The sequence below is a fragment of the Ricinus communis genome, chromosome 4 (assembly GCF_019578655.1).
Source record: "Ricinus communis isolate WT05 ecotype wild-type chromosome 4, ASM1957865v1, whole genome shotgun sequence".
NCBI classification, from domain to species: Eukaryota; Viridiplantae; Streptophyta; class Magnoliopsida; order Malpighiales; family Euphorbiaceae; genus Ricinus; species Ricinus communis.
Window position 1 is genome coordinate 14,873,780 of NC_063259.1, and position 18,785 is coordinate 14,892,564.

An 18,785-nucleotide genomic window follows, 5' to 3' on the forward strand; every position below is an offset into this window, starting at 1 on the left:
TCTCCTTATTGATTTGCACTAATCCATCATTTTTAGGTGTACCTGCATAAGAAGAAGAATTTCTTTCAGTTTCCATAGTAATATTATCGACAACCTCACCTCTTCTAATAGTAGTAATGCAATTGGCTTGTTCAGGTTGACTTGATAGTTCCTTTTTATTAAGCTCTTCAATAATTTGTTCCATTTGAGCTTCTAAACGTTTCAATGAAGCCTCAATGGAATCTGTCTTTTTCTCATTCCTCTCCATCCTATCATGAGAAGCCATAAAAAATGATTGAAGTGTTTCTTCCAAACTTGGCTTCTTTGTTCATTAGATCGAAGAGTTTGTTCTTGATCTTGAAGAAAAGGATTGGAGTCCCTTTGGAATTGAGAATATTGGTCTTGGTAATGAGATTGATTTCGGTTTCTCAAAAATTATGGTGAGTTTTGGTCATTGTATTTCCAAAAAAAATTTGGATGGTTTCTACAACCTGTATTATATGTGTTGGAATAAGGGTCATTCATAAGATGCATGGGTTGATAAGAATTCATCAAATTTGTTTGGTCATACATATTTCCTCTGTAATTATCAAAAGATGAACAAACATTAGCACTATGACCATAAATACCACATACCTCATTATTTGGTGAGTTTTTTTGTTGAAGTAAGTATATTAACTTGCTTAGTCAATTCAACTAATTGCATTATCATCTCACTACTAGCTACTACTTCATTTACTTATATTCTCTTTGTCCTCACACTCTTTTGTTGAGAATTGGCTCTTAACATCTCAAAGATATCATAAACCTCATCAGGTGTCCTTTCTAATATAGCACCTCCAGCTGTATTATCAACCATACATTGATATTGTTGTGTCAACCCATCATAAAACAATTGGCTGATTATTTAGAGTGGGAATCCATGGTGTGGGCATTGTAATAAAAGTGATTTGAAGCGATCACATGCTTCATGAAAAGATTCAGCATTCTTTTGATAAAAATTAGAACTTTCAGCTTTTAATTCTTTGGTCTTTTGTTATGAGTAAAATCTACTCATAAACTTTTGATAAATTTCATCCTAATTTCTCAAAGAATTAGGAGGCAAGGTCATTAACCAAGCCTTTGCTCTTTCTTTTAATGAATAAGGGAAACACCTCATTCTTAGTTGATCTTCATTTAGTCCAGATAATGGGAAAGTATGAACTATAGCATAAAACTCTCTAATGAATGTTAATGCATCCTCACTAGGCATACCATAAAATTAAGGAAGCATATTAAAATGAAAGTTCTTTAATTCATAATTCCTAGATGCATCACCTAGAACTATGCATGAAGTAGTGTTACCAATTGTAGGCAGTGCATAATGTTTCATAGCCATTTACCTTTCAGCTCCTACTTCTCCTTGTGGGTTTGCCATGATATTAACTTCTTTTTGTTGTTTCCTGCTAAGCATACAAAACAAAAGAAAATTTCAGATTTAAAAAAAAAAACTTAAAAATAAAATTTACAAACAAAACAAAAACAAATCACAAAATACAAAATAAACAAACAAACATAAGAAACTTTCGATAATCAATCAATATAATAAATTTGGACACAGTTCCTCGGCAACGGCGCCAAAAACTTGATGTGTCTTTTTTAGTACTCGCAAGTGCACGAACCGTTCCTATAGTAAAGGTATTGTTCACCACGAGGCCGATCTCTCAGGGAACTATGAGGCCATTTATTATAGAGATTAATTATCAACGCAAAACAATAAAAGTAAATCTAAACACTCTAAATCGTGTGTTTGAGAGGATAATGGTTATAAAGTAAAGTAACTAAACAATAAATAAATATGCAATGCAAACGCAAACGTTTATAATCTAAAACTATATGTTAAAACAGTATTTAATCTAGCCTTTTACTTAGTAATCTCCTTGTTTTACTTTAAGCCTATATCTAATGAATGAGATGATGATGTGCCTTTTTCCCTAAGTCACTCAAACTAATGATGCAACCTAGGTTTCTTATACCAACATAGATTAAAATAAAGATGATGTTTCTAATACTTTTAAACCTAAAAATTTTCATAACAATTACTATTGCTAAATTAATATGATGGTTAACTAACAATAATAACTGAAACTAATAAAGATATAAAGGTAAAGAAATCATTCATTAAATAAATAAATAACAAGGTTCATTCAAAAGTAAAAAGATTAAACTAAACACTTATGAAAACTAGCCTAACATTTTTAATCCAATGATCATGGTATTAAATAGAAAGATAAAAAATAAGAAAGTAAAAACTCTCTCTAGATCAAGGATTTCTTCAAGTATGAAGAAGATTGGTCCTCAGTCTCCACTTCTTGAACAGCTCTTTAGATCCTAAGAAGAGTAATGAAAACTAAAACTAAATGTTTATAACGAACTGTAGAGAATTATGGGGAGAATAATGGTGGACAGGTGTAGAGAGCAGATAGGAGAAAACTCCTATTCTTCTCTTTTCCTCCTTTTTCATTAGGTCTTACAGAGATTTATATGGAGAAGAGTCATCCTCTTTATAAATCTCCATAGAGATAAGTATACTTATATAAGTTTATCTAATATATAAGACTTTAAGTATCTTAATCTCCACTAAATACTATCCTATAAATAATTCTTAATATAAATCCTAATAATTATACAAAATGACTAAAATGTCTCTTGGGCCTTGTAATTAGCAGTCTATGCTTCTTAATCTTGGGCCTTGACACGAACATGTCTCATTAAGCACATTTTAGCTTCATATTTTCCTCTTTTTGGTAATATTCCTTAAAATAGACAATTAAGATTAAGTGAGGTAAAAACACATATTTTCACTAATTTATATATAGAAATATAACATTAAAGCTGTAATACCTCAAAAATTTTCTTTAATAATGATTTTATTAATAATAATTAATAAATGAGTTTTTATTTAAATTAATTTTACTTTATTTTTATTTGGTTTAATTTGAAATGATTTAATGGAAATTTTAATGTTACACAATTAAAGGAGTTATTTTTCTATACCCAATTAGTTGGATCTTTAAGAAATTAATTAAGTAAATTATTTGAGAAATAATTATATTTTTTGTCATCCCAAATTTTCTCTAAATATGTATATATATAAATAAAATTATATATTGGAAGAATTTGTAAAGGATGTTTTTATAAAAGAAATTTCTTGGAGAAATTGGTATTTTAATTAGCTAGTGGTATTTAATTTTAAGTTGGAAAATATTTAGCAAATTGATTATTTAATTTAATTGTGTATTAGGACTAAATTGAAAATTTATTTTGGGATGAGGACTAAAAAGTATAATTTCATTATTATGGTATTTTAATAGAAATTTGTATGTTTGGTATTTTTGTAAATAAATATGTCGGATGGGTATATATGTAATTGTGTATTTTCAATAATTCTAATTTGGCCCAAATTAAATAGTCAGGGGCTTAATTGAAAGGCTAAAAAAAGTTTGGGGGTTAATTGGAATTTTTGTAGGATGAAATTGTAGTAATTAAAAAAGTTGGGGGACCAAAAGGTAAGAAAGAAAAATATAAGGACCTAATGTCGATATTGAAAGAAAAGAAAAGGAGGAAGAAGATGTCGAGGAGAGAGAGAAGGAGGAGGATCGGGCAGTGAGTCAAGTCAAGGCGCCCGGCCGGCCGAGGCTTCTTGGCCGGCGGCCAGCGAAAAAGAAAGGGAGCGTTGTGCCTATCGGCATCATTCCGGCCGTTTCCAGTGTCCTCTGGCAGCGAGGTCGGTCTTATTTTGACCGGTGAGTTGAGAGCTTCCTTTTGGCAGTGGCGGCGTCGACTTTGGTGGCCGGAGGAGGGAGTTTCGACGAAGTAGGTGGCAGCCGTATTTTCTGGCTTTTCCGATGAGCTCCGGCGGAGGATGGATGATCGAAGCACATATCTCGACTCTCCTCAGCTCAAGCTTCGTAATGACACCGGTTTCGTGGCGATCGGACTTCGTTTGCAAATCAACGGCCGAGATCATCCGTAAATCTCTCCCGATGATCAGGAGTCGAATCGGAAAATCAGAAGCGGGGATTGTCATCAGCGCATCATTTCGAGTCCAATGGTGTGTTCGGATCGGATTCCGGCTGCTGGAGGCGAGTCGACCGAGCGATCAAGCGTCTCGGTAATTTTCTCTGGCCCGTTGATTTAAGAATTCTTTGATTTAATTGAGTGTCTATTGAATTGTGTTGAATATTAGAAAACTTTTGTGAGTCAAAAATAATTATTTATCGGACTGCCTACCGTAGTCGTGATTTTTGTGTTGTGTGGTGGAGTCGGAAAAATAGTAAAGTCTTGGGACCCGACTCCCGTTGTATGAATTGTTGGATATTTGTAGTGTTTTTCTGGCAGGTCCTGGACCCGTTTTACGGGGGGTAAACGTCCGTGTTTTAGGGGAGGTTCTGCCGAATTTTCGGTAGAATTTACCCAAGTCAAGATTCTTAGACAGTTAGTCCTAGGAATCTAGACCTAGGGTTAATGGTTAATTGTTTTCGCGTTTTGATAAATTATTATCCTGTGATTAGATAATCTGTCTGTTCGGCTCGCTCCAACCGAGGCACCGGAGAAGAGCTAGGAGGTCGCCAAAGCTGTGAGTTAAAGTCATATATCTACTTACGTGTGTCATGCTAATATTTTATATGATATCTTTGATTTAATGATTAATATTTTGACTAATTTGTTATGTACTGTTTATGCATATTTCATTTTCCGCATTACGATTTTTATTGATTTTGTGATGACACGGGATGGGACGACAGTAGAACACATTAGGTTGATGAGTGTACCGGTATAGGTCCGAGAGTGATGGAAAATAGTAAATAGGTAAATTTGAAAGGTAAAGATTGGGACTTGCCCTGATCGAGCATTGCTCTCTGGGTTTAGTAGAGTGTGTTTGCCGGAGGTAAGATCCCTGATTGAGCTTGCTCTCTAGGCGCCGGCTTAGTTGGAAATCAAGTGTTCAGGCTGGAGGTAAGGACCTTGATCGAGCTTGCTCTCTGGGCGCTAGACTTATTGGATTAAGAAAGCCGAAAGACTAAGATAAGTGACCAGACTGGAGGTAAGGTCCTCGATCGAGCTTCGCTCTTTGGGCGCCAGTTTTGTTGGAATGAGAGAGTTGAGATATTTGAGTTGACGTTAGTCGAGATGTCAGTGTTAAGATTGATCGAATGTTAATGCTGAGATTAGGGTTCTACTGAAGTACTCCGTCCCGTTGTGTATGAAAATTATTTTGTTTAAGCATGGCATGACACGAATGTTTTTACATGACTTATGTTTATTTCAAATTAAATAAATGTATGATCGAAGTATATACAAATGTTTTTAAATATATGATTTTAACTCACTTTTGAGACTGACAGTCTTATTTTCACTATTTTTCAGATTTGTGACTGTTAGTCTTCCCGCGACTCTTATCTAGTAACCCAACTCCTTCATCATTAGGTGATATATTTGATTTGGTATGTAAATTTGTAAATTTTTAGATTCTTCGCAGTAGAAATAGTAGATATACCAGTTGAAATTTTCTGTAGTTTCGGATCTCGCCTAATTCTTCTGGTAGACCGAATTAATTATGTAAAATATAATTGTTAAGATAATCATGGCATCAGTAAAATGAGATGAAATTTAATTGAGTTAGTGAGTGTCAGGCTTACTACGGGATTCAGTGGCCTTACGCCTACCCATTCCCTAGTGCCGGTCATGGGCCCACAGATGGGGTCGTGACAAAAGCTTTAAAATATCCTTAAATATCTATACATAATTTAGACCGATCAATCCATTTAGTATTGAGATGGATAAAAGCATATTTTAGAATGTTTTTTCTAATTTAAAAACTGAGTTTTGAGAAAAACAAGTTAGTCTTTATTGCTTAAAAATAAATCAATTTATTAATTAAACAAAAGTCAGAAGTGCGAGCCCGATAGCAGTCAATTTAATCATGGAAACTAGAGAAAAACCAAATTTCACATGAAACATTCCAAGAAAGGAGAGAAATGGTTAGGCTAATAGTTCCCAGAAAAGTCCTGATCATGGAAAACGAGTAATACAACATAGCAAACAGGTGTATCAGTTGAGAAATTAGAGTTCAAGTAAGCCTTCCCATGTTATTCATGGGCATTAATAGTCATCTTTCATTCGGTTAGAGTTGGTGAGCAGCCTCCTTGTTTTGACCATTGATACACACACATTCAGGTTTAAGATTCTGATGTGAAAAATATTTTGGAAATAATAAGTACCAACTCTTCAAACATGGACTTTTCTGTTTTCATATTTTGAATGTCGTTTAATACGTTTTTCTTAGATTGAAAATATATTTATATATGGTATGTTAAAGAAAATGAGAATTTTTTATTTAGGTATATGATGTATATTTCCATATATAAATCAAATCGATGAACAAATGATGTAATAATCATTAATTTTAAAAAATATAGTATATACGTCAATCATTTAACATCAAAATATAAAATATTTATATATACGTGTCATTCTCATATTAGTTATAATGTATATATTATATTTGAATAAAAAAAGTTTAACACTATGCAAGGAAAGGGAAGGGAGTTGAAAAGAAGGGAAGAAAACATATTGACCTTGTTGTATTTGACTATACAAAAATAATCATTAAAGGAAAAAAAAGGAATTAATTAATTTTAAAATTTTTTATTATAATAATAGAGATAAAAAAGATAATTAATTAGATTTTAATTTCTTTTTACAAAATAAAATTCTTTACATACTAAATTGGGGTATAATCAATCTCAACTTCTATAAAAAAAATAAAGGAAGATTATTCTCTTTCAATTTCTTTCCACTCCTAAGAAATTTTATTAACCAAATACAACTGAAACTAATTCTCCTTCTACTTTCTTTCCTTCCCTTTAGAATATCATCCATCCATAAAAGTAATGCTTGAGATATGTGTTGTAAAATGAAAAGAACTTGTCTTACAATTGTCTCATTGTAAATGAGATAATTTATTTATTTATTTAATTATTTGTAATACTTATAATTAAATTTATATTTATTTTATTTTATTTATCCGTAATAAGAGATAATTAAAATTAATATAATTTTTTTGAGAAATTACATTAGCACTTAAGGTATTTTAATTTGCTTAATTAAAATTATATTAATTTCTCTAAAGGAAAAGTATATTAATGGTTTAATATTTATATTTATTTAATAATTCTAATGATATATAATTTTAGTTTTGTAAATTTCAATAGAAAAAATAAAAAACTAAATTTTTATTTTGCATAAAGAAATTTAGTGTAATTTTTATTTATAGGTTTTGACATTTCTATGAATATTTTTTTTAAATTGCTTTTGAGGATAATTTTATAATTTTTATAAAATATATATTCTTACTTTTTATGGCATTAAATTTTTGTTATCACGCATGTTCATATGTAATAAGTTATAGATTAGTAAAAATAGTTTATCCTAAACTTAATAATAAAACCATTAAAAATCTCACACATGTTCTTTCATATATTTTATATCTAAATGCAACAAATTCTTTTATTGACTTACTACTTTTTGTGTTAATAAGTAGAATTGACTTGTAATATCATCTTCTTCATTGCAAAATTTTAACAATTATTACCGAAAATTATTTTTAAAAATAAATGAAAGTATAGGTATTTATTTTAAAATTTTAAAATAATTAGATAAAATAGTTAAAAAGTATAAAGTGCATGATTTAATTAATAATTAGAAATCTTTGTAACTAACTTTTTTAAACTTATAATTATTCTTTTATTGCAGAAAATATTTTAATAAAATATTTTATTTTTATACTATTATGTTTACATTTATTTATTACTGAAATATGTTTATATAAATATAATATTATATAATTACATCTATTCTAATCTATCACAATCAAATTAGTTGAAAAGTCATAAAATAAAATTAATTATTAGTATATTAAAATAATATATTGAATAAATTAGTTATCTAATAAAACTATAAAAATATAATCAATTAACTCTTGTAGTACTTATATTTATTATTACCATGCGAGTAAAAATTAAAAATTAGAAATGTCTCTTTTAGTGTTAACATTTTTCTCATTTTCGATTATTGTTTTTGTTATTTTAAAAAGTAATTAACATTCTAGTTTAGAAATTTTATTAAAAAATTTAATAAAATTTTAATCCAAGAATAAAATTAAAATTGGATTATGTTTTGTAATGTAAAAAGTATTTTTTTTATTTGCATGTGTTATATACGTGAATATTAAATATTTGACTCTCAACCACTTAAAATATAAAATATTATATATTTTTTTATTTTATCATCATAAACATTCTTAGTGTTAAGATAATGATAGAATCCTTAAACTATAGTAGATTCATTTGCAAATTAATTTATTTATACCTCATAAAATTTATATTGATCAATTTTTATGCTTAGCAATAAATAATTTAATATATTACTACAAAAATTCAATATTCACTAATATTTTAAAAGCATTTTAATTTAATTTAAAAATTTATACACAAGTGATTTATCTTAATATATAAAATATATCAAATAGTTTAAGAAATTTATAAAACTAAGCCTTTTAATTCTAATATTCTATTTAAGTTTAGATATCTAAAATATATTGAAGTCATTATTAATATTATTTGTGTTAATAATAATTAAATCTCTTTTTAGGTGAAGAATTCTTTTTATTTATATGTTTTACATATAAATTTAAATAGTTTAACTTGATATTAGATACATAAGTTGATATTTTATGACCGGTATTGCAAGTGTACTATGAATATCAATGTAAAGATAATGAATTATTATTAAATAAAAACACAATTATAATTAGATGATGCGTGCGACCTTAGTGAATGTTTGGTTTATAGATCGTGTGCAGCTGTTAGTTGTTTCTCACTCAACAGGTATATTCCATTTGGTAAGATTTAACAATCAGTAGCTGATAACTAATTTAGTCTCAATCAGTTATTTTCCATTTGGTAAGATTTAACAATCAGTAGCTAATAATTAATTTAGTGTCAATTAGCTACTGATTCTATCAACTATATTTTAGAACTTTTTCTTATCACTTGATAGTTAATTTAATATTTTTATTTATTTAGACAATATTATCCGTACTAAAATTTATTAATAATAATTTATTTTAAGTTTATTTCATATAATTAATTTTTTATAATTATGATAAATAATTATTATTTTAAGATAATATTTTTAAAATAACTTTTATAAATATTTTTAATAGTAAATATAATTGAGTTAAATAACATTAACTATAATATTTTTAAATTAGTATAAGCTATTTTTATTAATTTTAATCAATAAAAATATATTATAAAATTAAAAATAAATTATATCATTAATAACTATTTAAGAAACTAACATCAACCACTATTTATCAAAAGAAATCTTTGAATTTATGTAACTTATTATCTGTAACAACATAAGATTTAATGGAATGATTAAGAGCAACAGTTATAGCCACCGATCATTCTCTTTAGACTTCTTGGAGTTGCATAAAGCTGGTTTCCAAGTCTTTAGTTTTGCAATTTTGTCCCTTTATTAACTTTGCAATAAAAAAAGTAATTACTGTATTTTTCCGTTGATATTTAAAATTTATATATTTAAAACTTATTATTTTTAATTTTTTATTTTGTAATTTAAAATATAAAAATTATTATTTAATTATTTAAATAGGTGGGTTAATGCCAAGTTGCCAACTTTAATCAAAACTTTAATTAGTTAAAAAATTTACTTTACTATTAATGTTAAATACTAATAGGGTTGGACTTCAAAAATTAGACTAAATCAATAAAATATTTTATTAATAAAATTAATTAATAATTAATTTAATTAATCTATTTAATTAAATAATTGATAAAATATTTTTAGTAAATTTGTTTTTCTCTCTTTTGCATATTTATATATATTACGATAAAAATAAATTTAAAAAATAATTTAATACTCATTTAATAATTTGTATAAATATTAATAAAATCAATAAATAAAAATTAAATTAATAAATTAAAATGAAATGAAAAAAATATTAATTAGATAAAAAAAGTTTATCATTTAAATCAATCAAATAAGAAGGGATGCTACCGATGGAGAGACTAAAGATGCTCTTTTCTCAGTCTCAATCTGGAAGGAAAAGACAATTGGGCCTCACGGGCATAATAGTGCTTTCTACTCAAACATATATTATAATAAATTCTTGGATAGATTTGATGTTCGTAAATAATTTAAGAATTAAATTAAGATTTTAAATTATTAATTTAATTTTTTATTAAAAATAAAAGAATAGTAAAAATTAAAATATTTTTTAAATAAAAAAAATACATAAACGAACTTGTATATTAAATCAAATTTTAAAAGAAAATAATATTTAATCTAATAATTTATGGGACTTATTTTAAAAAATAATGTTTAATTACTTTTAACTTCTTAGCATAGCATAATTTAATTGTAACATCTAAAAGTATGTACTAATCAATGAATTGGATATCGAATCAATTCTTCCCACATGTCGTATTGAATCCCTTAAACTGGATTCTAGTAAGTAGAAAATTCTGACGTCATTTAAAATTTAATTGCAGAGTATTTCACGAAATTTCAATATTATTATTTTTTTCAAAATCCGAGTAGGATGTAAATTATTATTCTTTTATTTAAACTTCAAAGAGAATATTTTATGTTTATGAATAACTTCTTACATAATTTTTCTTCTTTAAATTGTGTTAAATTATTAACTAAATGAGTTCTCTTGAAAACATAACATGAATTAAATGAGGTGAGAGAACAAAATATATATTTTAACTAAAAATTTTAAATCTAATATTTCAACTAAATTTAATAAAAGGTTATTGCAGTCTTAAAAGAAAATCTAATATTTCAAGATTAAATGCATGTTTCTAGAATTCTAGTCGGCTAGATTCTAGCAATTTAGCATTGTGCTAAAAGAAAATTTCAATTATCTGTCACTTTTATATATCCAATACAATATTAATTTCTTTTCTATTCTATTCTTGTGTTGAAATAAGTGTAATAAACCTTACAATATTTAAAAAAATAATAATTTAGTCTAATTTATCTAGTTTCTTTTCTACAATAAATCCTGTTAAATATTTTTTTTAATTCAATTAAACTATTAAAAAATAATAGTTAATATAAAATGGAAAAAGTAGAATTTATAAAAAAAAGCGACGAATGTATTTTTTAGTAATCCTAGCGAGAAATTATGGTTAAGACATGATCTATATTACATATATGTATAAAATAAAAATCAAATTATGACAAATTTGAAGATTAAAATAAAACTTTCTATCAGTTAAGTTCTTGGATTAAACTTAAAAAGTTTATCCAGCAGTAAAGGGGCACCAACAAAATTAACAGGGATGAAAAGGTAAGATTTCTGTTGGAAAGAAAAAGAAAAGGGTAAAATTGCAAGCTTAACATCACCTCATCCAATGTCTACACCAGAACCAGACTTTGTTCACTTAAATAGCAGATGGCAATCACAGGCATTGCAATTAAAACTATGTCCTCAACTACCTAACCAATTAATTGCCACTTTAATTTGCCTACCTGAGGTCTTCATGTTTCTTTTATCAAGTTTCGTGCACTAACTAAAAATAGCAGCAAACCACTTGTAAAGAAAATGTTAAAACCAATAAAAGAAGAGGAAACAAACCATGAAGATCCCATCAGCACCTGACAAGGAAAAGCTTTACAGTTCAGATATGAATATATATATATATATATATATATATATATAGTTTCCAGCATTTTCTTCCTCTTTTCCTGCTTTCTTTAAAATGCCATTCCAAATAAAAACTCACACGTATTACTCAATTTAATATTTTAATTTTTAATTTAATTTAGTAAATATCTAGTTATGTTATTTGTGTTAATATCTAAATACCTACATATAAAATACATCGACTTATTAAAAAAAAAAAAATCATACAGTGACTCTCTTATAATTAATATATTTAATAAATAAAAAATTATAAAATATTAAAATTATTAATTTCTTAAATTTAATTATCTAAAAAAAAGTTAGTTTCTCAAAAGTATATTAATTAATATAGAGATTTGTTAATTTATTATATATTGAATATAGGAGAGTCGAATGTATATTAAAAAAATTATATTAAAAATTATAAGTGATTAAATAACAAAAATTCAGGATTATAAAATCATTTGATATTTTTTAAATTAACTCTATCTTTTCTTTTCTTTGCCTTTTTCTTTCTCTTTTTGCCTTTAATTTCCGTCCAAGTCTTTGGCATTTTAAAATGTTAATTTCATCTTTATAATTGAATCACATTCTCAGTATAATTTCCTTTTGGTAGGAAATTTAACTTTATTATTGTATATGATATTATTAGGTGTATGCAACTTTTATATTTGTCTATTTTGATGTACTTTTCTTAATTATGGTTGCAAAATAAAGGCTATACTTACAAAATAATTTCTTTATACATACTTTACCTATTTCAGTATACAAAATTTAATTAGTTTCTTTTTTTTATTTGATTCAACAATTTTTAGGTGGAAGACAATACATAGTCTATATATACATATATAAAGATTACTCATGCCAAGACTGAGACCGGCCCAAGAACTATAAATCTCTCTCTCTCTCTCTCTCTCTCTCTCTCTGTTAGCAATTCTTTTACTCACCCAGAGGAAAAAAAATTGGAGATGAAAACAATGAGACCCTTTCCAGTAATGTGCTTGATTTTACTAGTTTTGGTACAAGAAACATCTTCTTATTCCATGAGGCAGCACAAGCTAAGAAGAATGGAAGCAAAGCTTCAAGAAACTCAACAGCATTTTCCATTGTCCCTCCAAGCTCCAGAAACTAAACAGGTAACCAAAAGGTCACTTCAAGATCCAAAAAACTATATATATATATATATATTTTTTTTTTTCCTTTTGGGATTAACTTAGTGTTTCTCTGTTTGTGTATATATATTTATCTTGATGGGTTCTCTTATTTTTTTTTCTTTTTCTTTTTGGTTGTACTGTTGATGAAGAATGGGAGAGTGTTCTATCCAATTGGGTATGGTGCTGATCCCACTGGAATAAAAGAGAGCAGTGATGCCATCCTGGGTGCACTGAATGATGCCTTTAAGATGCAAAATGGGTTAGAATTGCTGCCTGGTGTCAATGACTTGGGGGGTGTTGTAATAGATTTGCAAGGTGGAAACTACAAAATCAGCAAGCCACTTAGGTTTCCTGCTTCTGGTGGTGGCAATGTTGTGGTTAGTCTATCACTTCCATCTCTTTGTCTTTTCTATTTACACCTGCCTTTTTCTTTTGTTAGCATATTAATGTGTTAAGAGTGTTAGAGTATTACAGGTAATTTTTTTTATAAAATAGAGAATAAATCGCCATATTTAAAAAGAAGAAGTCTCGAACTCCTAACACTAAGCGTCTGACCACCAGATTAAAGCCTGATGGTTAACCTGGCTTGTTCATTAGTAGGTCTGTTTCACATGTAGTCGATCAAGATTGAGTTCCAGTATTAAAACATAATGAGTGACTGCTGTATGATTGTTTTTTAAGAGTAAAGTTTGCTCATCCAGTGTCTTAGCCCATACACTATTGGACTGGAGTGAGCGCCAGGTTTTAAAATCACTAGTTTAATTAAAAAATTAAGTATAAATTATAAATAAAATGGGAGAGAAAAAAGAAAAAAGGCAGTTGGATCAAATATGCTTATAATTACAAATTAAACTAATACTTCTACTTTAGTAGTACAAGATAATGATTATCATTTAATCCAATTACTAGAACATATAAATGTTAAGAATTTAGATGATAAATTAATATTTTTAATATGAGATTATTTGTTTGAATATTACATTATCACATGATTAGAGTGTTGCATTCAATTTCTAGATATATTTAACTTGTATTTTTAGTATTTTAAATTCATTAAATACGAGGTGCATATTTTAAATCATTGACGAATCACAAATTAGGCAGTGGACAATGTATATTTTAAATATTTTATATTTAGATAATGAAAAAGTGATATGTATTCTATATTTATTACTCATTAAACTATTAGACGTAATTCATAGAAAAAAATAGTATTATTTTAATTTTACTTCAATTCGAGTTTTGAGTCAATTTGAACATTAAAGCCATAAGTTATGACAATGTTATCCTTTTTAGCCCCAAATATAAAGAAAATTGGGATAAGTAAAAAAGTATCATGCGATTTTATTATTTTTTAATTTTTAGTTTGTGTTATTCTTTCAGATAAAAAAGAAGTATGTATGTGGTTACAAATTGTGACAAAAAAAGACTCATTGTTAAAAAGTGTCGATTCAAAAGGATTCAACTGATTTTAATCCGATTAATAATCATTATCATATTGCTCGTAATGATAATATGAATTTAGGGTTGTTGTTTGACTGTTAATTTGATTTCATCGGATCGATACTTTTTAAATCGTGATTTGACGGTTGAATAGCGAAATTAGAAATTATTAAACTCTAAATACATATTATTATATATATGCAATATAATAATGATGGCTGATCGAAGTGAAAATGACTAAATTTTTATGAATTAAGATCTTTTAGTAGTGAGATATTTTTTTCTTCATATTATCACAATTTATAATCATATACATCTTCTTATCTAAAAAAAACTCGTACTAAATTATAAAACAGACCAAAAAAAACTTTATTATACTTATCCCAAAATAATTTACTATAAACATAACATAGAAGTTACCACATTAAAAGAAGGAAAAGAAACTACAGTTGTCGCGTTACCCTTAATTACAGAAGACAATGGATCTCGTCAAAGAAACTTTGAGGATTTTCAGGTCACTTTTTTGCATCCTTGCATGTGAGTTTGGGTCTCAGTTGTCCTCTTATGTTGTGTGTTACTCCCTTTTATGCATCTAAAGTTAAGGAGAATACATAATTTGCCCCTATAATTTTTATTTTAGTTTGACAAGTATCTCTTGTACTTTTACTTGTACACACTAAATCCTTATACTTGTATTTATATTAGCATTACATCTTTTATAACGGTATATACGCTCGATTAATGAGAATGTAAATATTTTTTGAGTTTTTTATATTAATATTTACATTAATATTTTTAAATACTTGTCTCCTATATTTTTTTTATATCGAATATATATATATATATATATATATATATATATATATATATAATATTTATTTTTATATGTATCTCAAATATAGTTATTTTTTAACAAATATTTCATTTATCATTAGTACTTGTATATTTTACTAATATATTTGTAACTTGATTAATTTTATAAATATTCTTAACTAAAATAATAAATTAAATTAGATGACATAAATATTTTGAACATTTATTTCTAATTAAATTTTAAATAACAAATCTCAAAAAAATTAATATTTCTAAAAATAAAAATACGAAGACTCCGTATTAGAAAAGTAAAATTATATATGAAAATTATCTAAAAATTTAATAAAAAATTTATTTACACTTTCGTTAAAGAATATGCCATCGCGCACGAATTTACCGACTCGACACGGAGAAAAGAAATGCAAAAAAGATAATTATCAGAAATAATAAAAGTGTACGTAGGAGGACATATAGTTTTTTTTTTTTTTTTTTAAAGTTAAAACAAATATATGACTATTTATATGCTTCTACCTTCACTTCAAAATCCTCTGAAAAATTACCACTTTCCAACTGTAACTTAACCTGGACTTCAATTTCCCTCCAAAAGCTTCAGCACAATTTACTATTATTTCAGATACCAACTTCCAATGTAAAAAATAAATGAACCCATTAAATTCTTTTCCCAGTTCAGTATTGTATAACTATTTATTATTATGATGCCATACATATGATCTATATGACTTCTGACAATAGCTGAACCTTTTAATTTAATAAAAAATAGTTTGAATTGTAAAATTATTGACAATTTAGTTCATATTTACATTTTGGTCCAAATAGGATGATGTAATATTTTTTTGAAAAAGAAGAAAAGGATGATGTTAGTATGACGTATTAAACAAAATTACTGTTAAATTTATACAATTTTGACCAACATCCAAAATTGACTAAAATTATAAATGATTTTATAATTAAAACTATTTTTACTAAAATTAAAAAACCAATTAAAATTGTTAAAAAAGTTTGAACAATTTAAAACTTTTGTAATAAAACTCATTATAGTAATAATAGATAATCACTTAATTGATTAAAACGGTTCTATGAAGATGCATGATATTTTCATCAGGTAGAAGGAGGAACCTTAAGGGCATCAGACACATTTCCTGATGATGAACATCTGATACAAGTATGGTCCCCAAACTCCAAGCTATCTGATAGAACACATTCCTTTCATCTCGACCCCCGCAGCATTACTGATCGTAAAGACCAAAGTGTAGGAATCTACTACGAAGACATAACCTTCAGGGACATTCTTTTCGATTCAAGATACAGAGGCGGAGGAATTCTCATAATCGATTCAGCAAGGATTCGCATCGACAACTGCTTCTTTCTCCACTTCAAAACCCAAGGAATTCTGGTCCAGAAAGGACACGAAACCTTCATATCAGGTTGCTTCTTAGGACAGCATTCCACAGTTGGTGGAGATTCAGGGGAGAAAGATTTCACAGGCACTGCCATTGATCTTGCCAGCAATGACAACGCCATCACAGATGTCGCAATATTTTCAGCTGCCATTGGTGTGTTATTAAGAGGCCAGGCTAATATTTTAACAGGAATACATTGCTATAACAAGGCAACGTATTGGGGTGGTGTAGGAATTTTGGTGAAACAATATGCAGCACTGACAAGGGTAGATAATTGTTACTTAGATTATAACAGTATAGTAATGGAAGACCCAGTCCAAGTTCATGTTACCAATGGGCTATTTTTGGGGGATGGGAATGTGGTGTTGAAAGCTATCAATGGTAAGATTTCTGGGTTAAATATAGTGAATAACATGTTCAATGGGAACCCAAAACATATGTTCCCTATAGTCAAATTAGATGGGTTATTTAGCAGCATTGATCAAGTGGTGATTGACCATAACAATGTAAATGGCATGAGCTTGAGATCAACTGTAGGGAGACTGACAGTTGGCGGAAATGGAACTAAATGGGTAGCTGATTTTTCACCTGTTTTGTTGTTTCCTGACAAGATTAATCATTTTCAGTACTCATTTTACACCAGTAGTGCTCAAGGGTTCCCAGTAGTTCATAGAGTGACAGGTGTGTCAAAAAATGTGGTGGTTGTGGAGAGTGATAAAGCAGTTAATGGTGTGATATCTGTAGTTGTTGATCAGTATAATTTGGTTGGAGAAGGTAATATTGTTATGTAAAGATTAAAGTTCTTCTATTCAATCAAGCAAATAAAGCCAACAGGATTTCATGGACGTCTTGTCTTCATATCATAATGATATGCTGCTTCTTTTTTAATTCTTTTCACAATTGGAAAACCTTTTCTATTTTATTTTATTAATTACAGCTATGTAATGTCTAATAAGGGTAATGCTATATAAATTCACTTATATTTATGGGTGTAATATATAACGATTTTATAAATATATTATATATCACGACAAAAATCGAATAAATATAAATGAGATGGTTATTATTTTCTATGTAATAAAATTAAATATCTCTTTACCTTTATTAAAATGAATGAATGGGAAATGAAGGGACTTTAGAATTCAAAAAAATTTCAATTCCCATAGCTAAAAATGCCAAAGAAGTTACTTTCTAATTGATACTGAATGTTTTTCGTAAGTTAAAAACATTGTTACTATTATTTATAGTAGGTCCTTTCTTTTTTTCTTTTTGATATAATTAAAAGCAGTCGTTCATTTTGATCTAGAAAATTACCAATATCTGCACTGTGTTTGATTTTGCAGTTTGAGTTCTAACAATTACTAAAATAAATGGGTAATTACTATTTGCTTTCTATGTTTTTTTTTTTATATTATACTAGTTATTTTCTAACACTTAAAAAGATTTATTTTTTTTTAATTTTTTAATTTTTTAATTTTATGTAATATATACTCCTTATAGTTTATTTATTATTATTAAAATCTTATTGTCTAATTTTTATGCAAAGATTAGTTTTAATATCTGTACAAAAACAATTAACTAGTGTTCTTTAATTACTCTTATTTTTAATATAATTAAACTTTAGTAAAATCTAAATATCTTAAAAGTACTTATATTAATCAAAATATTAAAAATTTATATAATTTAATTTTAAATTATTAAATTAAAATAGATATTGCTCTTATTATTGATTTTGTTATAATAGAATTGTAACTTTGATAAGCAATTTCAATATTCAATTATATTTTTTTATCAATTTAACTTTTTAATTGTATCGACTTTCAAAATGTAAGGGTATTTTAGTATAATAAATAAAATGTATATAGAAATTTGTATATTACACAAAAAAATTAGAAGGCAAATAGTATAAAAGTAAATCTAATTAATGATTCCTTAACAGAACCCTAAATTCTAACGAAAAGAATTTTTAGTATATACAAAAGGATAAAAAAATATATTTTTCAAATGTTAGAGATAACTGGTATAATATGGAAAAATACATGGAACAAATAGTAATTACTCTTAAAGTAAATAACAAACTAAGCAATTTGAGATTGCGATTGGTGAAAGTATTTTTAAATAATATTTTAAAGAATAAATAATTTGTTTTAAGGAAAAAAATTTAAGGAATTAATTTATTAATTTAAAAAAATAAACTTATTTTGTTATCATTTC

At 26.9% G+C, this 18,785-nt stretch overlaps 1 protein-coding gene and 1 non-coding gene across 2 annotated transcripts; both read left to right on the forward strand.

The window, feature by feature from the left end:
* Positions 1-270: 270 nt before the first annotated feature.
* Positions 271-17,416, forward strand: LOC8280392 (polygalacturonase QRT3). Its single transcript, XM_048373115.1, has 4 exons — positions 271-384; positions 12,595-12,876; positions 13,044-13,271; positions 16,274-17,416. Exons 1-4 carry the CDS (start codon positions 271-273, stop codon positions 17,360-17,362), a joined length of 1,713 nt encoding a protein of 570 aa, XP_048229072.1. The 3' UTR covers positions 17,363-17,416.
* Positions 897-1,004, forward strand: LOC112536760. Its single transcript, XR_003080719.1, has one exon. It is a non-coding gene; the product is annotated as a small nucleolar RNA R71 (small nucleolar RNA).
* Positions 17,417-18,785: the final 1,369 nt, after the last annotated feature.

Excerpts from the sequence above, each read along its gene's own strand:
- LOC8280392 (XM_048373115.1), top strand. The coding sequence starts at position 271 with ATGATTGAAGTGTTTCTTCCAAACTTGGCTTCTTTGTTCATTAGATCG. Across the intron at positions 12,877-13,043 it reads AAGCTCCAGAAACTAAACAG|AATGGGAGAGTGTTCTATCC; the intron begins GTAACCAAAAGG and ends CTGTTGATGAAG. Across the intron at positions 13,272-16,273 it reads CTGGTGGTGGCAATGTTGTG|GTAGAAGGAGGAACCTTAAG; the intron begins GTTAGTCTATCA and ends TATTTTCATCAG.